General features: G+C 33.4%; 1 protein-coding gene across 1 annotated transcript in view; it reads left to right on the top strand.

Annotated features, from left to right (window-relative positions):
• The window catches only part of Tlk1 (tousled like kinase 1), a 139,350-nt gene that overhangs the window by 61,403 nt on the left and 51,846 nt on the right, over positions 1-26,101 (top strand). Inside the window, exon 3 of the mRNA XM_047543133.1 lies at positions 11,127-11,198. Within this exon, the coding sequence (XP_047399089.1) occupies positions 11,127-11,198 (72 nt within the window). The remainder of the gene's footprint in view (positions 1-11,126; positions 11,199-26,101) is intronic.

Raw genomic sequence — 26,101 nt, 5'->3', positions numbered from 1 at the left:
TGTAATGATGTAAAGTTTCCACGTAGCTGTCACTTGGGGGAAGAAGCTAAGTGGAAGATATATTTTCTTATGTTACATAGTGAGAAGTTACTGCATACAGTTTAAACTTAAAAGAATAAAAATTGTTATTATAAGTTAATGTACTGTTTATAGAATCAAAAATGAAAATAAATAAATGAGAAAAAGGGGAAACTCTGGTGCCAACAAAATAAATTCTTCCTCTTCTGTGGCAGGATCATAAAGGATTTATTGAAATATGGCATAAATAGTAGATTACTTGTTTGAAAGAAAGGAAATAGCAAAGGAAAAAAGACATGACGAAACTCTCTTTTTGTTGAGTTGGAAGTTCTTCAAGATGTATTAAGAGAAAAATGTGTATTGCAGGGCACTCTGTATAATACCAACTTTGAGTAAGAAGTGAGGAACCAAAGAAGATATATTTAATTTGCTTGTGTAGACATAGAGAGACTCTACAAAGATACTCAGAAATAAACTGAAGTAGCTTGTTTACATTGCCTATTTAAAAATTAATTTAAAACAGTTCTTTTTCTGTTTTGAAAATTTTGCGCGTATTTGCATGTGTACATAATATTTATTTGAATGTTTGTATAAATGGTTATATACAGCTGCATTTTTTTGTTGTTTGTCAATCAAAAATTTACTTGTTTAAAAAAATTTATGTGCTGAAATTGTCCAGAAAAATTTAATGAATTTATTTATAATTGTTATGTAGTCAAATTGCTGAAACTTGTTTCCTGATACATTCTGACTTGCATTAATGCTTTATGTTCATGCATTTACATAAAAAATTCAAACACAAATGAAAATGGGAAAACTGCCAATATCTGATTTCTGTCCCCTATTTTCCCTCTTGAAATTATATACTTAAAGTAAGTACCTTTTGACCCCATGGGGAAAATATCTGATGTTCCAAAGTAACAAAATGGGAAAAAATTTTTTTTAATTTTAAAAAATTTTTTTTGAGAATAAAATATTTCCCATCATAGTGAATTCCTAGGCACATCCTCCATGTATGCGGCGTGTGCTGGATGTCTTTTGGCATAATTGTTACACATTTGTTATGAATAGCGCACAGATTGGTTTGTTCACAAAGGCCAACCAGATAGGCTTCATTTGACTCCTGCAAAGCAGCAGTAACTGTTCTGGAAATGCAGATCTCTTTTGAAGACTTGAGTAATTTCTCACAACAGACACTGGAAGGGGGGAGTTTATGAATCATAAGTTCAGTGGATTTTTGATACTGTCAGATGTCACAAAGTACCACAGTTCCCAGCCTTGTGATGAGTTTCGTCATCTATCCGGTAGAGAGGGTATATTTGGAAGTGATTTTAGTTGCTGATTGCTTCCTGAGTGCTTTACCACCCTGTTGATTTGAAGGGGAGTCTGCTGTGCATGAGCCATGATATTGACACCTCCTTATGTAGCCCCTTCTTCAGCTAGAACTCCATGAATGAGCTAAAGGCTGCACTGGCATTAGAGAGTAGCAGCTGCAAACACGGTTGAAAGATGATTGATGCTGAGGCTGGCCCTGATACATGCTGTATACTATATTTTGTCAAGCTTTTTTTTCTTTCATGATCTTTTCTCTCCAGTAATTTGAACTTTTATAATCTTTTTGTATTGAAAGATAATTACCGTACCATAAAATTGACCCATTTCAAGTATGCATTCAGTGTTTTTTTTAATATATACATAGTTGTTCACATATCACTATTGTCAAATTCCAGAATGTTTTCCCCACCCCCAAAATGAAACCCATAGGCATTAGCAGCAGCTCCCCTGTTCAACCTTATACCCTAGTTCCTGGCATGTATTAGTTTACTTTATGTCTCTCTAGATTTTCCTATTATGGATATGTTATGTCAATGCAGTTATACAATATGTAACATTGTGTCTGGCTTTTTTCACCTGGCTTAAGGTTTTCATGGTTCATGAATGCAGTAGTACGTAATCAGTACTTGTTCTTCTCTATGACTGAATATTCCATTGTATGGATGTGCTATATATTATTGACCCACTTATGAGTTAGTGGACATTTGGGTTGTTGGCATTTTTTGACAAAAATGTTATGAACTGTTAGGTACACTCTGTTAGTTTTTGTGTAGAAGTATGTTTTAGCTCTCTTGGGTATATAGGCAGGAATGGAATGCTAATTTGTACAGTGACTCTGTGTTTAATATATTGAGAAACTACCAAACTTTTTCAAAATAGTTCTACCATTTTATATTTCCATCAGCAATGCATGAGCAATTCTAGTTTCTCCACATCCTCGTGCTCTCCACATCCAGTGCTCGTTAATTTTTTTTATCATAGCCATTCTGAGTGGTGTGTAAAGTGGTATTTTATTGTGTTTTGATTTACATTTCCTTAATGATGGATAGTGTTGAACTTCTTTTATTTTTGTGTACTTATTGTTCATATATCTCCTTTAGTGAGGTATATGTTAAAATCTTCTACCTATTTTAAAATTTGGTTATTTTATTAACTCTTGAGCTCTAAGGATTATTTGTACATAGTGGATACAAGACCCTTACCAATAAATGATTTTGCAGGTTTTTCCCTAATTCTACGCACATCATATGTAAGAAACATTGCCTAATCCAGGGTCTCATAGATGTATACCTGTGTTTTCTTAAGACATATATAGTTCTAGTTCTTATATTAAGATCTTTGATCCATTTTAAGTTCATTTGTGTATATTTAGGAGGAAGGGAGTTCATATTCATTCTTGTGCATGTGGTTAGCCAGTTAATTTCAGAATCATTTGTTGAAAAGTCTATGAATCATAAATGTATGGATTTATTTCTGGATTCTACTGATGTGTATTTCTGTCCTTATGCCATATCAAACTATGTAATATAGCTTTGTAGAAAGTTTCAAAACTGTAGTCTGTCTGCCAATTTTGTTCTTTTTCAAGATTGTTTTGGATTGTCCAGTCTCTTGGACTCCTGACTTTTAGGATCAAGATTGCTAAACATGTCATCTGCAAAAAGACAACTGGGATTTTGATGAGACTTGGCAGTTAATTTGGCGAGTATTGCCCTCTTATAATATTAAGTGTTCTAATCTATGAGCACAAATGTTTTTACATTTATTTACATTTACATTTTCTTTCAAGGATATTTTATGGTTTTTAGTTTACCAGTTTTGCATTTTGTTTTGTTAAGTTTATTCCTAAGTAGTTTCTTCTTTTTGATGGTATTGTAAATGGAATTGTTTTCCTAATTTCACTTTCAGATTCTTCATTGACGTTGTATGCAACTACAATTGAATTTCTTGTGTTGATCTTGTATCCTGCAACTTTGCTGAACCATTAGCTCTCATAGTTTTGTAGTTGCTGTTTGTTGTTTTGGGGATCCCTTAGGATTCTGTATATGTACTGTATGCAGAAGTGATAAACTCAGGTTTGACATTAGATCTACCTTTATGTGGCCCTGGAATTGACTTTTTTAAATTTTTTTATTTTTATTTTTATATTTTTGCGGTACTGGGGATCGAACTCAGGGTCTTGTGCTTGTGAGGCAAGCACTCTACCAGCTGAGCTATCTCTCCAGCCCATGGAATTGACATTTTTAACAATATATTTGTCCAAAAGGTTGGGGCTATTCCTTTTTCCTTGTTCTATATTATTGGTTCTCCCAGCGTTGTAAACAGGGACATTAAGCTGTCCGTGGTTGTGGATGTAGCTCAGTAGTAAGAGTGCTTGCTTAGAATTTGCAAGATCCTGGTTTCAATCTCCAGAACCAACAAAAAAGTAAATAAAATTTTTAAAAAGCTGTCTAATTATGTATAGAGTCACTTTCAGGGTCCACTGATCCTTTATTAACCTTTATTATCCACCTCCATCCTGTACCCACACCCCCAAAGAGAAAGAAAGTATGTGCATCACAGCTGCTGGTTTATGTGAATGTTAAATTCTCTCCAGAGGGAAAGAAAGTGAGTTTGGAAGGTATCTTCCCAGTTGGTTGCTTTTTCTAAAAGGCATATCTGATTACGTACTATTTTGCTTAGAAATTTTTAAATGGTTTCACACAGTTTTTAGGCTCAAAATATTTAGCCTTATAAGGCCTTTCTGATTACTGCCTTATCCCTGTGACCCAATTTTATGCCCCACCTTTCATCTTTTCTTTATACTCATACTTTTCTCTAGTTGTAACAGACCACCAGTGGTTCCATAATGAGCATAATTTGTCACATCTTTTTTCTGTTGAACATGCAGTTTACTTTGCTTCACATACCCTTGTCAGATTCATTGCTGTTTAAATGTCAAGAGTCAGATGTTTCTCTGACTACTTTTTTCCACCTGATTGCTCAAATCCAAATTTTCAAACCTGTGTCCTTCAATTGATAATCTATATACCAGAACAGAAATTGCCCCATCACATGTTAATTTACTTTTCGCCAGACTGCTAAGATCTTTAGGTCAAGGGACTGTGGTATATCTCAGATGCTCAATTTTGGGGGTAAAATAACTTTAAGAAATCAAAATAGTATACCCTGATTCTAATTCTGTTTTGGAAAACTTTGGAGACTGAGGCAGTTAGAAGACTAGATTTGAGACTTGGATGTATTCTAAAGAAAACTGGGGAAAATATTTGAATTCCACCTGAAGTTCCCATGGCTCATGTAGCCTTTCTGAACTTGCTTTAATATTTGTGCCCCTAGTGAGATCCAACAAAGATCCCTAGTGAGATCTTATGCCGCTAGTGAGATCCAACAAGCCATTTTGAACTGAAAATAGGACCAGTGTTTGTTTGGTTTACTAATTTACTTACTGCTGAGCTGATAACATCACATGAAAAACAAAATAAAACACCCACTTGCTTCATTCCCTCAGCTTTTTTATTTTTTATTTTTCCAGTGCTCAGTGTTAAATCCAGAACCTCAGACATGGTAGGCAAGTTGTCTACCTTTGAGCTACATCTCCAGCTCACCCAGCATGTATTTTAAAGTACTCATATGTAAAGTTTCATTTAATATCCTTGGTTTACATACAGAGAACACAATCCCTGTCTCAAATACCTTATAATAATTCTAGTAATGGTCAAAGGGAGAGCAAGTATAGTTAAATAACTTGCAGTTGGACATATCTTGGTTTCACATGTTGATCATGTTGTCCTTAAGAGTTGGAGTGTGATCTTAATAGTTTGTAGGTTAAATCTACATTTCAAATTTTGTTAAAATATGACATTCCCACTGGCATATAGTGAATGTTTTGGAATATTAGTGAACTAAAGATGTTTTCAGAGATGGAACATACCACTGACTATGCCTGTGTACTCATAGTTGCAAACTAAAATTTAAACTCCTGAATTAATATTTAAATTAATTGACAACAGAGAGCTAAGGACAGAATAATGAATGAATAATAGGCAACTTGAAAAGAGCCAGAAACCAGAATTATGGTGGTGCTGATTGAAATTGTGGGTAGAGATCAGAACTTAACCTATTTTACCCTAGAGCTCATCCTAGTCAAAGTATTTGGTAAAATGAAATGTTATAGATGGACAAATTATCTTGTTTTTAAGATAGTGATTTTATTTTCCACTTCATTTCATTCCATATTTTCTGCCAACCATTGTTAAATGGTTCACATTTTATATTAATTATTGGGCTTCATTTGCAGAAAAAGAAACCAACTTCTAGCTACCTTAAACAAGAAGGGAAGATTTTGGCAGGATATTGAGCAATTCACAGAATGGTTCAGAGGTTGGGAAAACCAGACTTGAAGAGGAATCTGGGGCAACTCTGGGTGTCTAGGCAGCAGGAAATGCTCACATTCTGCTTCTGTATCTCCACTGGATTCAAACGTACATTTTTTTTGTGTGTGTGTCTCTCTCTCTCTCTCTCTCTCTCTCTCTCTCTCACACACACACACACACACACACACACACACACACACACTCATACTCTCTGACTGTCTTATTCTATCTCACTTTCCTCTCCCCCATCCCTCCCTCTGTATTATATCACTTTCAAGACCCAAAGTTCTAGGGGTGAGAATTGATTATTTGAGTACTGGTTTTGTGCTTTCCCTTTGGTTTCTTGGCTATAGGAATGGGTGGAGAGTATATGAAAGAAGGGTAGTTAGGCAAGTTGATCTATAGTCTTCCAGAAGGAAACTGTGGTACTATCTTGAACTTGGAATGAATGGTGAGCACCTAAAATGGGAAGTGTTCACTGTATTTTGTATCATAAGACTTGAATTTCAAATTTGATTTAAGACTGCTTTTTTAGGGAAGCAAGGAATTTTTACACTAGATTATATCTGGTTAGGTGGGGGCATCTGTTGGTGAAATATAGCATTGCACTCTTAACTGTTAAAGCATTCTCATTCTTCTCACACATGCATACCCCTACATGATGTTTTGTTTTGTTGGTTTTGTTTTTTGTTTTATTTTTTGGTATGTTCTGTAGCAAAGGTTTATAACTTTTTCTCTGTAGTCCAAGTAGTTAATATCTGTACATCATATGGTCTTTTTCACAATTGTTCTTGTCAGTTCTGCTGTCAGAGCACTAAAATAACCATAAACTATATGTAATCAAATGAGTGTGACTATGTTCCAGTAAAATTTTATTTGTAAAAATATCGAGAGCTACATAGTTTTCTGACCCCTAGTCTATAGCAACTCTGTCCAACAGAAATTTCTAGAATGGTGGCCCTGTTTTATATCTTCATGGCCTGTTTTGCTGTTTGCTACTAGCTGCAGATGGCTACTGAGCACTTAAAATGTGGCTAGTGCAACAGAATTTTAAATGTTAATTTTAATAGTTTCAGTAAAAAAAAAATCGTATCTGCTAGTTTAAAGATTGTTCTTTTCACCATACTCTTGGCCAGATTACCAGTGAAAACCTTATAGGATTATACATCACTGGCCATCAGGGAATTGCAAACCAGAACCACAGTGAGATATCATCTTACCCTAGTAACAGTGACTGTTATTTAAAAAGCAAAATAACAAATGTTGGCAAGAATGTGAATAGGAGAGAAAACTCTTACTGACTGATTGTGGGAATATAAATTAGCATGACCATTATGGGGAACTATATGGAGATTCCTCTTGTTCTAGTCAACTTTTTTGCTTCTGTGACTAAAAGATCTGGTCAGAACAATTTTAGGAGGAAAAGTTTATTTGAAGGCTCACAGTTTCAGAAGTCTCAATCCATAGACAGCAGTCTCCATTCCCCGTGGCTTAAGGTAAGGCAGAACATTGTATGGGAAGAATGTGGCAGAGGGAAGCAGCTCACATGGTGATCAGTAGTGAAGAGAGAGTCTCTGCTCTCCAGATACAAAATATATACCCATAGCCACACCCCTGGTGAACCACTTCCTCTACTACATCCCACCCGCCTCTAGTTACCACTCAGTTAATCCCATCAGGAATTAATCCACTGATTAGGTTAAGGCTATAACCCAATCATTTCTTCTGCAAACCTCTTGCATTGCCTCACATGTGATCTTTTGAGGGACACCTCACATCTAAACCACAGCACCTCATAAATCTAAACATATATCTACCAGCTATCCCACTAATAGTAAAAATTCAAAGAAAATTAAATCAGCATGTGAAAGAGATACCTGCACACCCATGTGTTTTGCAGCACTATTTACAATAACCAGGATTGGGAGTCAGCTAACGTGTCCATTGACAGATGAATAGTTAAGAAAAATAGGACACACGTACACGTAATGAAGTATTATTTACCTATTAAAAAAATGAAATCCAGTCATTTTCAGGAAAATTAGATGGAACTAGAAGATACACAGAAAGCAAACATTCTCTCTCCTATGTGGTAGCCAAAAATGTTGATCCCAAAATGTTAGAGAGTAGCATTACTAGAGGCTAAGTAGTTGGGGAGGTTGGATAACACATATCACAATTCAGTTAGATAGGAGGAACACATTTTAGTAGCAGTAGGGCAACTGTAGTTACAATAACCTTATATATTTGTAAAGAACTAGAAGAATGCCAGGCAAAGTGGTGCACGCCTCTAATCCCAGTGACTCTGGAGGCTGAGGCAGAAGGATTGCAAGTTCAAAGTCAGCCTCAGCAATTTAGCAAGACCCTAAGCAATTTAGTGAGACCCTGTCTCAAAATTTAAAAGGCTGGGATTGTAGCTCAGTGGTAAAGTGCCCCTGGGTTCAATCCCCAGTATCAAATAAGAGAAAAAGAAAGAAAGAAGAAGAAGAAGAAAAAAAAAAGAAAAAGAACTGGGAGAGAGGAGTTAGAAGAAATGATAAGGAAATAAAAATACTAATTACCCTGATTTGATCAATACATATTATATACATTTTGAAATATAACACTGTACTCCATAAACATGTGCAATTATAATGTGCTAATTAAAAAGAAAAATAATTTTTAAAGTAGTTACATTGGAATTAGGAAAAGCATTTCTAAATTCTGATGCACAGAAGCTAAGATTAAGAATAAATGGGAGGGGGGTGCTATGGTTATAACCCAGTGGTAAAGCACTTGCCAAGCATGTGTGAGGCACTGGGTTCCATCCTCAGCACCACATAAAAATAAATAAATATTGTGTCTGTAATTTTTAAAAAATCCTTATTAAATAAAGAATAAATACTTATCTATGAAAAACTATTATAATTATGTTCTCTAAGGAATCAATACTGAAATTATCAACCTTTTTAAATAAATGATTTTTACAAGAAATGCCTTATGATAAAATATGAAGATTTTTATATCAGTAGTGAAACCATTTAGGTAAATTGCAGAGCTCATAAGTAGTTCTCCTCAGTACATATAGAGCAATGCATATATCAAAGGTATATTTTTGTTGTTGGTATTATTGTACAGGGGACTGTACCTGGGGCCTCATGCATACTAGACAAGTACCCTACAACTGAGCCAAATCCCCAGCTCATAAGTATATTGCCTGATGAATTTTCACTAACTAAACACAGTCATGTAACCAGTACTTATACAGAAATAAAGATTGTTCCCACAATGTGATTGTGACATAGAAAAAATCACAAAGAATCTATGAATAAAACTAAAATTAATCAGGATCATTGGATATAAACCATGTACTAAAATTAGTTACATTTGTATATGTCAACAACAACAAATGGAAACTGAAGTTTTTAAAAGATACCATGTGTGTAGCAGTATAAAAAATACAAAATAATTAGTAATCTGACAGAAGATACTCAAGACATTGTCACTAAAAACTGCACAGTGCAGAGAAATCAAAAAGCTCTAACTGAATGAGAGGTTTAAAGTTTATGATTTGGAAGACAGTGTTATGCTGATTTCTTAAAATTATCTATGGATTCAGTGTAATGTTTTTCTTTCTTGCTTGAATCATTTTTGTAATGTCCTTTGTCTCATTTTGAAAATAGTAGGTTATAATCTTCACCTATTTTTTAGGTATGTGTTTCTGGTTTGTTTTTATTGTTAGAATATTATTCTATACCTTATTCCTTTTTCTTATCACAACTTTATTGGGCTAACCAACATCATTTTCTGTTGCTTACTTTTTGTGAAATTGGATGTCCTGTATACTAAGATGTGGTTCAGGGTGACTTTTCTTCCTCACTTTTATTGCAGTTGTACCTGTGGTGCTTAATTTTAATTCTGTACCCATTGATATATACTCATTGTACCTCCCTGTCATGGAATGGTTTGTTTCAAGAGTTCGTAAAGGAGAGACTGTTTCAACTTCTTAAACTTAGACTGCAAGGTGAACTCCTTGCATTTAGTCACGATTTAAAAGGGCAAAACCCTTCCAAGTATAGTTTCAGTACTCAAGGTTGACTATTGGTTTTGATGAGTTCTTTGCAGTTTGGGGACTATCTTGTTCTCAGTTCTTGCAGACATGTTTCTTTTTGCTTCTTCCCATGCAAATAAATGATTCCATGCAAGTCTTGTGGTTCTTGGTGATTTTTCTCCACCTACTGTTTTAGTAGGGATTTATGGAAATTCTTGTCCCCTAGTGTTGTTGTAAATGTTGTCTCTGGGGTTTTTGATTTACTATTTAGTTTTTTTTTTGTTTTTTTTTTTTTTATGGATGCTCAAAAACTTTGTCACTGCTTCCATTGTTCAGAATCTTTCTAATTTATCATTTAATTGCAGTTGATGTTATAATTTTTTCAGTTTTGACAAACTTGCCCTAATTAGATTGTAACTTTTTCCAAGTATTCCTTAAATCTTAAGCATTTCAAGTGCTGACCTATATTGAAAACAGCCTTTACTGTGTCCAGCGTAGTAGTGAACATGTTTGTAGTTGTCAATTTGAAAATTTATCTAAGGATGATTATAGGCCAACTTGTAACTTGTTAATAGTAGGATTACTATTAGGTAGGATTACTGTTAATTTTAATAATAGGCAGCTACTCTTACAAATGGAAAGGAAACGTGAGCATATCAACTGGCTTACAGGAAGTTAATTTGTCTTTTGGTATATGTGCCTTAACCTGTTGGTCTCTTTTTTAAATGCTTCTGGAAGACATTAATTCAATAAATTATGGCACAAAAAGTTCACAAAATAATAAACATCATAAAACTGTATTGAAAATAAAGCAGATGGCATCCTAAAGAATGATAGCTCCTTTCTTTCTGTTAGTCACAGTTCAAAAATTTTTCAGGAAATAGGGAAACCCTTGAGCATAGCAATGATCAGAATGGTAAAACAGGTTTTTAGGAGCTTAAACAACAACAACAAAAAAAAATCAAGGGTAATTCATTAATATGAAGGAGGGCAGAAGGATGTGTATGAGATGATAGAATTGGTAATTATGAAGGGGACTGACAGTGAAAATAATGTTTTAGGTCAAATAATACATTAGTTTTTATATGGGGTACTAATTTTAGTGATATTGTTATCCTAGCAGTTGCCCAATTCCTTTGTTTTTGAGCTGGTATTCTAAAAAATAAAGTCAGTTCCTGAAACATAGCAGAACTTTATTTGCTTGATAAAACTTGCCAAGATATTGACAGTGTTAAAAGCTTTGTATTTCTTACTTTTACTTCACTTGGCTTCCATGCTTAAAAGAGTCATACTGAATTTTCATTTATGAAGATAGATTGTGTACTTTATAAGAAATTACTACTAATTTTTACCTTTTAAAAAATTTTTAACAGGCCTCAACAAATAATGAAAGCTCTAATCACAGTTTTGGAAGCTTGGGATCTTTAAGTGACAAAGAATCAGAGGTAAGTACTTCCATTTTAAGTATGGTACTGTTAAAATAAAAGCTGTTATCTTTTTAATTAAGTAGGGGTATTTTTTCTCCATCATTTTAATGCTAAAGTTAGAACTTTTAAGGTTCTTTTAGGAATATTTTCTGCCTTACAAAACAACAATATTCAGATTGAAGACTGTATTTGACATTAGAAAAATACTGTTTCTTTGGTTATATAGCTGAACTTGTACATAGTGATATACAGATATACTTAATGGAAGACTATTATTAGCTATTGATAATTCTGAGATGAAGGTGGTTTTTAAAATATGTTGCATTTGATGGTTTTCTATTATTACTTTTGTATTTCTCTCCTAAGTTTGATTTCTAGTAAGAGTTTGTGTACTTTCTTAGAGATATACATTGTTATCTTGTTTTTAGAATTTCTTATGAAATCATATTGCTAGTTTTCACTTTGCACATTTAAAAAAATCTGATAAATCCTTCCCCTCATACCCATTTACTGACCCCCCTAAGAAAATACACAGTATAAGTAGGGATTTGAATCCAAGGTAGAGTTCATTTTGAACATTATATACTTGATGGCATCTTTTAAAAAATGGGTAGACAGGAATTTCTTTGTGTTTTAGCATTCATTTGTTGATGCTACAATTTCACATTTTGTGGCCATAGCTTTTTCTCTCAGATTATATACTTGTCACTTAATTTTTGATGTGTGTGTGTGTGTGTGCTTGTATTTTCCCTGTCATTGTTAACTAATTTCTGCTTGATTCATTTCAGTCTTTCTTCTACTTGGGTTAGTAAAGATCTGTCTGTCACCTTGTTAATACTATTAGGTAGGTGGTCAGCACTCTTTTGGCATTTGGTTTCAATGTTCAGTGGAAAGAGAAGTTCAGTGGTAACATCTTTTTAGTCCTTTGTTATTGAAAGCATCTAGGAATCTCTAGGTAGACAGTTGTGCAGTTCTGTGCAGGCACCCGGACACTCCAGAGGAGTGTGGCATAGGGTTCTCACTCATCAGGCTTTCCCTTCCGCAGAGACAACTGGCAGGCAGCTGAAAGGACTGTGCAAGTGACGGGACTTTATCTGCAGTAGGTTCCCTTGAGGTAAGCGTTAGTAGCCCCTGTAGCACCAGATTATCACAGTTTAGATTTTTTCAAGTTAACACACTTATACTAAGTCCTTAAAAGTGGCAGCTTTAGCTCTAGTCAAAGTACAGTTTTTCAAACATTGTATCAAGAATATTTTTACTTTTTATTTCCTGGTCTTTGGAACATTTCTTGATATTTTCATAGAATTGGGTATATTCAGTAATTTAACATGCTCTTCTTTCCTAGTCTTTTGTGTTATGAAGGGCAGGCAATAAAATAATTTTGAATCTTTTTCTCTATTCACCAAATGTGGTGTCTTTGATAGATTTTTTTTTAAAGCAAAAAGTTAGATCACCTGTAACTGTTATTTCTTTTATGTTCTTTGAAAGTATGTATATGCCCCATATGAGTTGTAGATTTAGTTACTAAATAAATTCTTCCAGAGAAATTAGCCATAAGAAAATTCCTCTTACCTTTAGAGAATGCCAAGGCTACATTTTAAAAGTATTCGTGTTTTATTTTGTTTGTTTTAAGAACTATAGTTGATTTGCAGTGAAACACAATTTGCTTAACCATTGAATGTACAAAGCTTTATTTGTGTAGAAGTTTTGATGTTTGGAGCAACAGCAGAAAATCTTGAAAAATCTTTTGGCTTTTGCCGTCCTATGATCTTTATCTGGAATTTTTACAGATTAATAAAAGTCTAGTGGCAAAATATTTTGGGTATTACTACAGATTGTACATTTTCCTTAACATATAAAGAATCAACTTTTATTATTGTTTTGTTCTGTTTTTCCATGTAAGAAGTTGCTTGTCTAGAAAATGAATTCCAGGTTTTACCTTTATAGTAGGTACCTTAATTGACTCCTTTGAGATAAAATTTCATACATATCAAAATACAGATATTCACAGTTTGTTAAATGAAGTGATTGAGAGTAAACTTTTATAAGTTATGTAGTATTCCATTAACTTGATATCATTTACTTTGGTAATCCATTATATTTTTTAAATAGTAGTTTTGGTTTTGTGAACAAATAGTACTAGAGGGTTTATTTCTTTAAAAATAGCTGTCTTCTAACACCCATCCATACCCATCCTAATTCTTTTAACTTTTATTCCTGGTATTTATTTCCATATTTTAATATAAATATATGTACATTTTATTTTGGTTCATAGCTTAGACATTATCTGTTGATTCCCTCTTAGGTGATTTTTATCTAGCTAATGTCCCTTTCTCTACTTTGTATTCTTCTGTCTGATATTCTTTTCAGACACGCGGAATCCTTTTCTGTCTTCTATTATAACTGAAAAGCATGTGATAGTAACTGTTAGGTCAATTGAATCTACTTCAATTGAAATTATTATTTCTCTTACATGTGAATTACTTTATATGTGAATTTCACTTATTTCTAAATGTAGAATTGTAGAATGAAAATGATTTCCTCTTGTTAATAATGAAACCACCTGGTAGGTAAGCAGTCCAGTGCTTTTGTTTTTAATTTTACTTTATTTTACATCACTTGTAGGTCTTTTGAATAGGCTCCAAAATTCAGTGTTGTGTTCAGTGAGCATTTATTGCATATCTGTTGTCTTTTAGTCTCTGTGCCCAAGTACAGGATATAAAGATAAACAGGATACAGTTCCTTCCTTCAAATAAGATCAGTGTCTAGTAGGATTGACAGACATTTAGACACCGTTTTGTGGACAGTGTGTGCTATGCTATAACATAAATAAGTACAAGGTAATATGCAAGCAAAGATAGGCTCCTCCCAGTTCCATCTCCCTTCAGGAGAAGATAGGCAAAAAGGACTCCCTTCAAAAAAGAGATGATAGTTGAGTTAGTTACTAAGAAAAACTGTGAATTCATCCCAAAGAACAAAATATGATAAAAAGGTCGGCAGAAGAGGACTAGAGTGTGCTTTTGCCTTTTTTTTTTTTTTTTTTTTTTTTTTTGGTGGTGCTGGGGATTGAACCCAGGGACTTGTGCTTGTGAGGCAAGCACTCTACCAACTGGGCTATATTCCCAGCCCTGCTTTTGCTTTTGTATACAGGTATACAAGCAGTTTGGTTACAGACATAGATCAGTGACTCAGCCCCTCATGCATTTCAGATTACCTGAGAAGCTTAAAAATACCAAACTGCCTAGGTGATTCCAATAGTTTACAAACTTATACTATAGGCTATATATGCAAAAATAGTGGAAGATAAACAGGGATCAGGTTTTGAAGACCCTTGTATTTCATGATAAGGAATTTGGACTTGAGGTGATGGAGAACCACTGAAATGCGAGACAAAAGACAATGTAGAATTATGAAAGGCTTTTACAATTTACTTTTGGTGATGCAGAGGATAGGATTGAATTGTTAGATCATTTTGTTAAGGAATCCTACCTTCATTACAAAACTCCAAGTCCCAAAGGTTTAATATTGAGATGAAAAAGTTGGAGAGAGTTTCTAATTATACTTTTCTCAAGTTTGTCTGTTGGACTTTGTTTTCTTCTTTAGATTCTCTACTGAGAAGTTACTAAACCTTTTACCACCCAGGCACATGCCTCTCAAACTTCAACATGCAAATGAATTACTTATATTCTTAAGTCAGTGGGTCTGGATTAAGTGTTTGCATTTCTTACAAGTTCACACATTTCACTGGATTTAAAAATTATAATCAGGATTCGATGAGTTTGAATTAGCATAAAAAAGGAAAGAAAAAGAGCATAGGATAATTAAAAAATCTGGCTAGATTGAAAGGTATCTAGCTTTAGTTATTTTGACTGAGATAAGACAACACAGAAGGAAGATGAACAGATTTGTCTTACTAGACAATGAGTTCTGGTAAGATCAAGTTTGAATACCTGTGTAATGAACAAATGAGGATATAACTGTAGTTGAAGCTATCTGGAATTTAGGAAGAAGTTCAGACTAAGAAGTGTTTGGCCATATATATTACCTAAAGGTTGGGTGTAGATAGCACAATCTCAGAAGTGTAGTCTGAGGATTCCTAAGGGTTCCTGAAATTCTTTCAAGGAGTCTACAGGGTCAGAATGGTTTTTATAACAATGCTAAGACATTGTTTGACTTTTTTTCCTTTCATTTTTCTCATGAATTTACAGTGAAAATTTCCAGAGACTGTATGTACGTGATGTCATTACATTGATGATATATGCATTGTGAATTTCTGCATTCTAGTGTTACAACATTTCTTGCTTTAAATCCTAAAATGGTAAATACCAATAATTGTAACCCACATGAATGAAAGCTCTTTGGGGTCCTCAATAATACCTGAGTTATAGAGGGGTTCTGAGACCCAAAAGTTTAAAACTTGCTTTTATATATGAACACACCTTTTTTCTCTTTCTCTGTGTAATGCTTGGAGATATTAGCAAGTGAGATAGTTGGACTGGAGAAAAGAGGAGTACCTTTTTATGGAGGTGGGTAGACAATGGGAAGAAAAACAGAAAATGAACTAAGGGAGTAGTAAGTAAAGTCAGATTGTCACAAAAGAGTCAAACAGGCTTGGTAAATTATATGGGAAGGAAAGGATTATAGAGCAGTGATGGAAACAAGCAAAGTGCTAAAGAGAGAAACAAAAAACCTTTTCAGGGAGAGGTATGAATGAGTGAAATCTAGATCCTGGGTGGGCAAGATTAGTCACAAGCAGGACTAGTAACATTCTTTCCTCCTAATTGAAGAAAGGTAGATGGACTTATATATCTAATAATGTCATCTACTTCACAATAAAAATAGGTTATCTTTTATTTACTTACTAATTATTCATGCATGCATGCTGAGTATTGAACCCAGGGCCTCATACGTGCTAGGCCAGCACTCTACCACAAAGCTGTCCTTCCAACCCCCAACCCTTATTTAAAGGTTTTAGAATAGTACTTGAAGGAGTTAGAAATATGTTCATGTGCTTATCTGCCTTTTCATTTTATGAGGATAAGAAGCTAGTGTTTCTTGATTACAAGTATTTACCATGTTTTGGAATTTACCTTGATTTTCCTACTTGCTGTTCTTTTTGTAGAACCCTTCCCTGTCTAAATACAACCTTCTCTCACTAGATTCTGTACAATTTTTGTCCTGACCCCTACCTGAGCCCAAGATGCAAAGATAAATTATTTTAGAATTTATTATGAGCCAGGCATGGTGGCACATGCCTCTGTATATCATCGTGGGAGGCTGAGACAGTAGGATCTCGAGTTCAAAGACAATCTCAGCAAAAGCGAAACACTAAGCAACTCAGTGAGACCTTGTCTCTAAATAAAATACAGAATAGGACTGGGGATGTGACTCAGTGGTCAAATGCCTCTGAGTTCAATGCCTGGTACCCCTCCTGCAAAAAAGGAATTCATAATGATTTAATATGACAGCCATTTTTCCTCCTCTACTTTTAGATGTTCTAGAATATATTTCTCTTTTTTTTCTACTGAGATTGGGATATTTGTCACAATATAAATTTCATTGAATTATTATCTTCATTAATTAATATTAGAAAACAGTTGTGTCTCTTTGCACATGTGTATTTACATGTAGTATATGCCATAATTTTCATGTTTGTAAAGTATACACATATAATTCTATTTTGGCTTAATTAAATCTTTAATACTCATCTTTTATAATACATCTGTATAACTTAAATAAGAGTTGAGCAGTATATGTTTAAAATAAATCTTTCTTTAGCACCAAAGTTTTTTTTCTTCATTTCCTACTGGGTAATTATCAAATCTTAAACCTTTATCCCCTGACCTTAAATTACTGTTTATTGTCTTATGGTCTATCTAAATATATTGGGAGCTTTTACATTGTTTATCATGAAGGATTTCGGTTTATGGATTCGTAGAAATTATTGCATCTTGAACATTTTCTGTTTTTACCTTTTATCTTGTTTTATAAATGTTCTCATATTTCTTTAATTTTTTTCCTCTCTCTCTCTTCTTTTTTTTTTTTTTTTTTTTTTGGTGAGGCACAGAGTCTTGCTTCGTTGCCAAAGTGGGCCTCAACCTGAGCTCCTCCTGCCTCAGCATCTTCAGTAGCTGGTATTATAGATGTGCCACCACACCTGACTTCTATTTTCTGATGCTTTCTTTTTTTCTGCTCTTCATAGTTGTTAGCCTGAACAAATTAGGTACAATAAATTAATTGGAAGTTATGATCTGTTTGAAAATAGAGATAATAATAGCTTTACTTTTAGGTTTTAGATTTGTTTTTTTAATTACCATTAATTTTTTTGTCTACATATATTTGCTATAACTTGGAAAAAATTTAATGCCTTAGTCTGAACACCCAGTAAAGAGGAGAACTTAAAATGAATTTAGTGATGAATAGACTGAATATAATGGTAAGTTACATTTTTATTCCTGTTCACCCCAAATAAATTACCTTACCTTTGACCTTATTTTGACTGAAATCTGTTAGCTTTCTTAAAATGTTGGACACCTTAGTGCTCTCATCAATTTTAAGAAATACTCTCTGAATCCTGTTGCCTAAATTATTTTCTAAAAATTTTCAGCTTGATATATATTTGTGGTCTTTTTGATGAGTTCCTCTGTCTTTTCTTTTTCTTCCTACTGGTAGTATTTTCTTACTTTCTGCTTATCAAAACTCTTACTAAAGTAATATTTTTAAGTTGATTATTGTATTGAGGCTTAGAATGCAGCAATGCTGCTGTGTATATTATACAATATGTGAAATAACTATGTTGTCTTGAAGGCAAGCATGCTTCCTATGTAACAAAAGTGATATATTTCATAACATCAGTGAATAAATATAATTTTCTCAGTGGAGAAAAGTGAAATCTGTTGTCTTTCTTATTAATATTAATAATCAAACATGAATTATTAGTCCTGAAAGTACTCTGTGAAATACCTGGAATTTCCTTGTAACTTTTTCTTTTATTTAAAATGGGAAAATGTAAACAAAAAATTATAATACTAGAATGCAGGAATGTGGAAAAACAATTTGTAAATCATCAGTGTGATATTATCACGTGTCGTATAGCCTCTGGAAATTTTCACTATAAATTCAGAAGACCATGAAAGTAAAAAAAAAAAAAAAAAAAAAAAAAAAAATGCCACGCAGATAGTTTATGTGCCAGCTACAAATAAATCTTCCATATTCATCAAAGGAAGATTTCTCAGCCTTAACATTTTGTGCTATGTATTTTTGCCAGGGATGGGTGAGAGACTGTGTTATGCGGTCAGCATAAGATGCTTAGCAGCATCTATGCTTCTACACATTAGATACCTCTAGCCCCCTTCCTCCCTGTTACCATAGTGGTGACCAAAAATATCTCCAGGTATTGCCAAATATCTTCTTGGTGATAGGGGACAAATCTCTTACAATTAAAGACCATTCCATTAATGGAGAAGAGAAAATTTTAGCAAGTTAACTGTAGATCTGGATTATAACTTTCTAGATTTTATATCTCTAAATGTGGAAACAGAAGCACAGGAAATGTAATTATTTCGCCTATAGTCACATAGTAAGTTAATGAAGTGAGAATTCTCATTCCAAAGTATCTGTCTTATTTTAAAGTAATGGCCTCAGTGTCAGTACTGTGCTTATACTTTATTAACTAAGGTAGTATGGGAATTAATAGTTAGATAAATGACCCTTGTTAGTCTTTTGAGAAAATGTTATTGTGGAGGAAATATTTAGGCATAAGATATTTTTATAGTAATTATCAAATTTGTCAATCTAAGAAAATAACCTGGACTCATAGCACTTCACAAATGTTTAATCTGATTTTACTTTTAGATTGGTTTTAAGGGCATTGGGCACAAGTTGTTATTACTGAGAAATTTGATTCCAATTTTTTATCCTTTAGAGTGTTAAAAATACTAGAAAGATTATTTTTATGTCAGCACAGTACAGTGTATGTTTTACTAATTTCTTTGAGATTAATTTTCATTTTCTAAAATAACCGAGTAACCATGACAACCTATTGGACTTGTTATAACCTAATTAGTTTTCTGCTGTATGTCACAATTTTGGTCTCTATTTTTAACCAAAGATTTTATGGAGTAATGTTTTTAATTTTAGAGATTCTATAAAGTGGAATATATAGGAAACATTGACTTATTATTTTAGATAAACTGTTCCTAGTCCTGATGATATGTCAAAATCACATCACTTAGGAGCTTTAAAAATAAAAATTCCTTTGGTCTTTTTCTAGAGGTAATTAAATTTGGACAGGAAACTCCAGATGTGCTTTCAAATAAAAGCTTTATAAATTATTGTGATGTGTAATCAACATTGAGTATCAGTGCTATAATATATATAACACAGCTTTTTAAAAAAAATCACATTTTTTCTGGTTACAGTTGTTTACTTTGCTATAGAGAAAACAATAATACTTTTTTACCCATTAGATACAGATTTTGAAAGATTGGTAACCATTTTCATATAGTACTGGTGTAAAAATAGATTGATACTGCCTTTGAAAATGCAGTTTGGCATCTAAAAATTTAATTGTGCATGTTCTGTGACACAGCATTTACATTTAAAAATATCACAGAGAAATAGTGGTACAATAAGGGCCCTAGGGATTTGTGTTCAAGGGAATGTTTGTAGGATTATATATGGGGAAAATGTTACTCTTATCATGGGTATCACAATGCGACAAAGTTGTGAGACCAATGTTAAAAATTTTGCTATCATAAGTACTCCAGAAATGCCAAAATTTCCTGAATAAATCATCTTGAAATGTTGCTTCTCAAACCCACCCCCACTCTGTTCCCAACAGCTGTTCTGTATGACTATTTTATTCTAGTTGTATGATTTGAAAACTACTGACAGGATAATTTGAATAGGGGAGAAAATTCAGCTTTATTCTAATTTTATTGTATAGTACCATTTAACAAAAGAAGCATTAAGGGAAAGAAAGCAATAGACAGGAAAATGTCAATATTTGTGCTGCATAAGAAAATAGCAAACAAAATCACTTTTAATCATTACTGAAAACTTTATGTTCCTATGTAAGTTTAAATGATCCAAGTGATAAGAGTTTAAGAAGCCAGAGTGTGAGATAGCAAGTAAGGTAGTTTAAAAATGAAGAGTAATTGTTTTAGTATTATGTATTTTTTTAGACATATGGTTGTGGATGCTGTACATGTGTAAAATAAAGTGAAAATCCTTCAGGCTTTTAAAAATGTTGTGAACTGGCACACCGGTATGTTTACCTGTGAGACAGCCCACATTTTAGTTGGGTGTTTATCCACTTTCTTATTGGTGCTCTACCATCTTTAATATTACATGTTATTAAATAATAAATGCAATACAGCAGAAATTAGATAACACTAAAAATTGCTGACTTGATTTGATTTACTAAGAATGGCAAGGAAATGCTCTTGTTGAAACTAGGATTCCAAAATGTTGCATACACAACCTTTTTATACTAAATGTTAAAGTCAGCAATATAACAGATCTTTTAGAGATCAAAGATTCAAGCAAGATGGGCACAGTGGTGCATGCCTGTAATCCTAGTGACTTGGGAGGCAGAGGCAGGAGGATCATAAGTTCAAAGCCAGCCCTAGCAAAAGCGAGGTGCTGAACAACTCAGTGAGACCCTGTCTCTAAATAAAATACAAAATAGGACTTGGAATGTGACTCAATGGTTGAGTGCCCCTGAGTTGAATTCCCAGTACCCCCCCCCAAAAAAAAAAGGTTCAAGCAAACATGTAATATAACACATAATACAACATACAATCCAGATAATAGTTCTTGATATTAAAGTTTTGACACATGGACCGAGACAGATTATGTGAATTTCAGGTCGTGCTAGCTCAGTATCATCCATGAATTAAAATGTACATATTTCAAAATGTAAATAGGATACAAAACAGCAAGAAAATTTTCATAACAGAATTTGTTTTCTTATAGTACATTATTCTAACCTAGTTTTTTAAAGTTAAAAGTTTTTGGGCAAAAAACAGAACATCTTACCCATTTAATGTTCTTGAAAAGAACATCTATTTTACATTGACTATTTTTGTAAGGACCCAGATTTTCCTTTCTAGTTCAGTGCAGTTTTGGTGTGTGGCATTAAAGTAACAGATATACAGATATTTCTCCAGCATTATCCTATTTCAATCTAGTTCAAAAAATTTTGCCTAGAAACATGGGTAAAAATTGAGGATTGTTTTTACCAGTTGCATTGTCATGCCATTTGTTGAAATTATAGTAACCTTGTATTTGATACCATGAATATGAATCATGGAATAGCCAGTGAGTTATATTTTTGAAACCAATTTTTGCCTGAATGAATTGGTCCCAAAAAATTCATTCTGATAAGTTTCGGGATTGAATATTTTCTTAAAGATATTATTTAATATTAGTGTAGCTTTTGTAAAAAGTATTTTCTTTTAGCAATTTTGTTAGAGATGATGAGATCTGACTTTGGTTGTCATCTGTTTAGTCAGACCTGATGAACTCTAGTTAAGGTAGAGTGAAGAGTAAACTCCCTCCTTTTTCACTGATGCTATAGTATCTTTTCACATAGTATAACAATTTTTATTTATTTGTTTGTTTGTATGTTTGTTTATTTATGCATACCAGGAATTGAACTCAGGGGCACTCAACCACTGAGTCACATCCCCAGCCCTATTTTGTATTTTATTTAGAGACAGGGTCTCACTGAGTTGCTTAGCACCTCGCTGTTGCTGAGGCTGGCTTTCAAACTCCTGATCCTCCTGCCTTAGCCTCCTGAGCAGCTGGGATTACAGGTGTGCGCCATTGCGCCCAGCTCTGTAATGTATTTATGCAAGTAATTTTAAGTATCTAGTTTAAGATTTGTAGAAGAATAATTCATATTGATTTATGTCCCTTGTTCTGTGGCAGCATTCAGATTTCTTTTTTTCTTTAATCTTGGTCTTGTTTGCTTTGAAGAAAGACTTTTTATTCTAACATGAACATAAAACAAGCCACATGATTAGGTGTAAAACCCTTGTTTAATAATCATTGACTTAATTTCCAAATAAAATTGTAGCATTAGTTTAGATTTTTTAGTCATCTCATGAGTACTTTAAATTTGTCGTTGTTTTATTGAACAAGCTTTCAACTGCTTGAAATTACTGTGTAAGTTCACACTAATGTCTTGGAACATTTAAATGCCAGAGTAGTCATTCTGGTTTTGGTATGATTACAAATCTGGGATTTACAAAGCTAAATTGATTTAAGACTACTAATCTTTCCTTTCTTCATTTTCTGCTAACTGCTGTTCCACTGTGTATTGAAATTCATTGACTTTGTAATTACTATTTCTTTCCATTTTTACTTTAAAGCCAAATCCTATGTTATTTTCTATACTAATCCTTCTTTATTGTGGTCAGTTTTAGTGGGTTAGTTCCGAAAAAGTAGAGAAGGAAGAAATGACAACATTATTAGAAAAAGAAATAATAAGCTTGAAAATGTTCTATTTAAGAAATATTTGATATGTACAGATTTTATACTTTGTTAAGGACATGGGTGGTATGATTGATTCCTTTGGATTTCTTCAAGGAAATCATTGACTATGATGAATAAGTAGTTTTTCAAACCATTTTTAAGGCTCAAGCTGGTCCTTCAAAGGAAAGTTCATATAGAATCCCAATATATTAAAATAGAGATGCTGTGTTTGCAGGGACAGGGATGGAGGTGGGGCAGGGTGTGTCTCTGGTAGACTAAAGCCTTATGTTACCCTCCCACTCCTTCCCTTCCTTCTTCCTCCTCTTTAATAACTTCTGGGGCTGCAACCTTCTCTTCCCTAAGGAATCTATGAAAAAGAGTTTGAAAATTGCTATTTGAACTTTTTTCAGCAATCTCTAAAGTGATTGTTTGGTGAGTTTTTCCTTATCTCTCTCTGCCCCATTCTAAATTCCCAAATAGATCCATGTGACTCAGGATGAATTGGCAGCACTGGGCTTCATTGAGAGTTTTTGTTTTGTTTAATATAGATGTTGCTCATATTATTTAATTCAAAACCAAAAAACTGTTCAATGCACATTTGCCTGAGGGTTGGTGGTGACCTACACTTCTGGTGTTATGAATTACTGTCTGATATATAGTCAAGTAGAACCTTAAAGAGAAAATGTTACCTATTTTGCAAGCTCTGCAGATTATTTGTAAGCTATTAGGGCAAAAACTGGTAATCCTTTGCATATGACACATAATTAAAGTTTTAAAATATAAAGCTCATGGTTATTTGAATTGATAGAATAGCCATTTATGTAGATACTTATTGACATTGTTGAATACCCACTATATGCTGGTACTATGAACTAAGTATGTTTCTCATTTAATCTCTATAGTCCTACTATACCTATATTATCACATTTTAAACTGATAAGAAAGTTGATTCTTTTGAGTTAAATATCATACCAAGGGTTATAGTAAATAATGGATCTAGAGTTTGATTCTGGTTCATTTTATTCAGAGACCCATGGTACTTGCTTTTTAGGAAATTATAGTCCATTTGTGCTGAGAACAACTCTTAAGTTTATCTATGTAGAGGATCTCTGAGGTGAAAACACAGGGAAAGGTCAGCACTAGGGAGTAGTGGTAGGATACGCAGTAAAAGATTAAGGTTCATGGGAAGAGTCAGATGGTCCTCAAATAATGGAGACATTCACTTTATAGATGAAGTGTAATACATCTAGGTTTCTCTCTCATTTTTTTTACTTTGTAGTTTTCCAGATTCTTGTACATTACTGTCATAAAATGAATTTTCATTTTATTAAACTTTTTTCTTATCCATTCTCAAATTCTTCTTACGTTTACGGAAGTAAACTTCTTCACTTTTCTTCTGTACTATAACCATAGTGCATTTGGTGGGGTTTTTGTTATTGTTTGTTTTTTTTAATGAAGTGACATTTTCTCCAAAGGGGTGCTCTACTTTCCCATACTGGGAAATTTTTCCTTAAAGAGAAAAAAGCAGTTTTGCGAAGTAATCTATTCTTTTAAAAATAAATAATCTTAAATATTCTAAAGTTTAGTATTTAATCCAATGAAGTATTTAATGAATGTTATCCTAGACAAGTTTGATAATTTGTACCTATATAGTATGTTTGCATACTATTCCTCCTTTTGAGATAACCTGAGCATTAGCATTTTAATGGTTCTGGAAAGATCGGTAATAAAGAAATCTTAACTTTATTTACCGAGGTTGGATACTCCTTTATCCTCAGCCCTCACTTGTTATCCTTCTCAGCCTGTCATTGAACCAGTGTTCCTCAGAATGCACTTCAGAAAATTGTATGGGACCATTTAGAACATTATGCTTCCTTTGGTTTTCTAACTAAAATATATTGTTTCCAGTGTAACTTTTTCAGAATTGTAATATTTTGTTTTTTTTTTTTTTATTCAAAAGTCATTAGTCAGGATTTGAGATGGAATTCCAATAGGAACCTGTCATGCTTAAAAATTAGTATAATTTTTAATATCATCTAATTTTGAAAAATTATATTTTCTTGGGCTTAAATTATTTCTTTAACAGATTAAGTTGGGAAGAATATGAATGAACTTCTTTGGGGATCCTCTTTGGTTTTATGATAGGCATAGGGTTCTTCATGAACCCTTAATTAATTAATTAATTTAGAATTTTTATTTGGTGATATTTTTATTCCTAGAAAAACAATATTGTTTATCGTTTAACTTTGAGTTTGGTAATTTTGACAATGAACTAAACTACTGGACTATATATTCTATATTGCTGGTATATCAGTCTACTTCCCAAGTAGATTGACAGGTATCTTTGCATAGTCAATTAATTTAGTTAGTTCTTGATGTAGGGAGTGTAGCATGTCACATAGAGAAAATTGAAAGAACATTCAAGCATTGGAATTTCACAAAACTGAATTTGATTTGAATACTGACTCTGCCACCCTAGTAGATTTAACCTTGAGTAAGTTATTTAATATTCATTTATGCATTTATCAAGTAATAACTACATGTGGACATGTGGTGGGAGGGTGAGATGGGGAGGAGAAATAATGTTTGTCTTTAGAGAACTCAGATAGTAACATTCCATACAACCTCTCTGAATCTCTTATCTTGTTGGCAGAATGGAGATTAGAGAACTTAAAATGCCCAGAATGATACTTAGGGGAACAATACATTCTCAATAAGAATTAGGTTGTCATGCTATTTAATCAGGGCTACAAAGATATATAAAAATATGAACTTGATTTCCTCCTTATTTGTTGACCACAGTGCCTTAAGAGATTTATTTTAAGTTGCCTAATGTGATTCATTCTTTTATTCAAATAGTTCTTGAACTCCTCCTATTAAGTTAAGAAATTGTTCTGGCACCAGAGCTACTTAACCAGGCTTTTAGAATTTGAGGGCTTGGAGCCATTGCCTTTTACTTTTGCTCTTGAGCTTTAATTTTTGACTAAGCAGACATTTTGTCAGGCTCCACAAAAATTGTGTTAGCCTAATAAAATACTTGCTGTCTGTTCAAGGAACTGACCTGTAATGGGAGCAGAGCCACCACCTAGAGCAGGAGTCTGCAAACTTTTTCTGTAAAGGACCAGATATTTTAGACCTTATGGGCTTCACCATCTCTTGTTGCAGCTACTCAACCCTGCAGTTATAATGTCAAAGCAGCTATGTACAATACAGAAATGAAGAGAGTGGTTGTGTTCCAATAAAACTTTGTGTGGACACTGAAATCAAAATTTCTTAGAGTTTTCATATCATAAAGTATTCTTGGTTTGGATCTTTAAAAAATCAGTCATCTAAAAATTTAAAAACTATGCATTTTTCATGGGCTGTACAAAAATGGGTGGCTAAACAGAGTTGGATCATGGGCCCTACTTTGCTGACTCCTGATTTAGAGTTTTGTCTAT

The sequence above is a fragment of the Sciurus carolinensis genome, chromosome 3 (genome assembly GCF_902686445.1).
Source record: "Sciurus carolinensis chromosome 3, mSciCar1.2, whole genome shotgun sequence".
Classification (NCBI taxonomy): Eukaryota; Metazoa; Chordata; class Mammalia; order Rodentia; family Sciuridae; genus Sciurus; species Sciurus carolinensis.
Note: the sequence above shows the minus strand (reverse complement) of the source record. Positions and strands in the feature narration are given on the sequence as shown.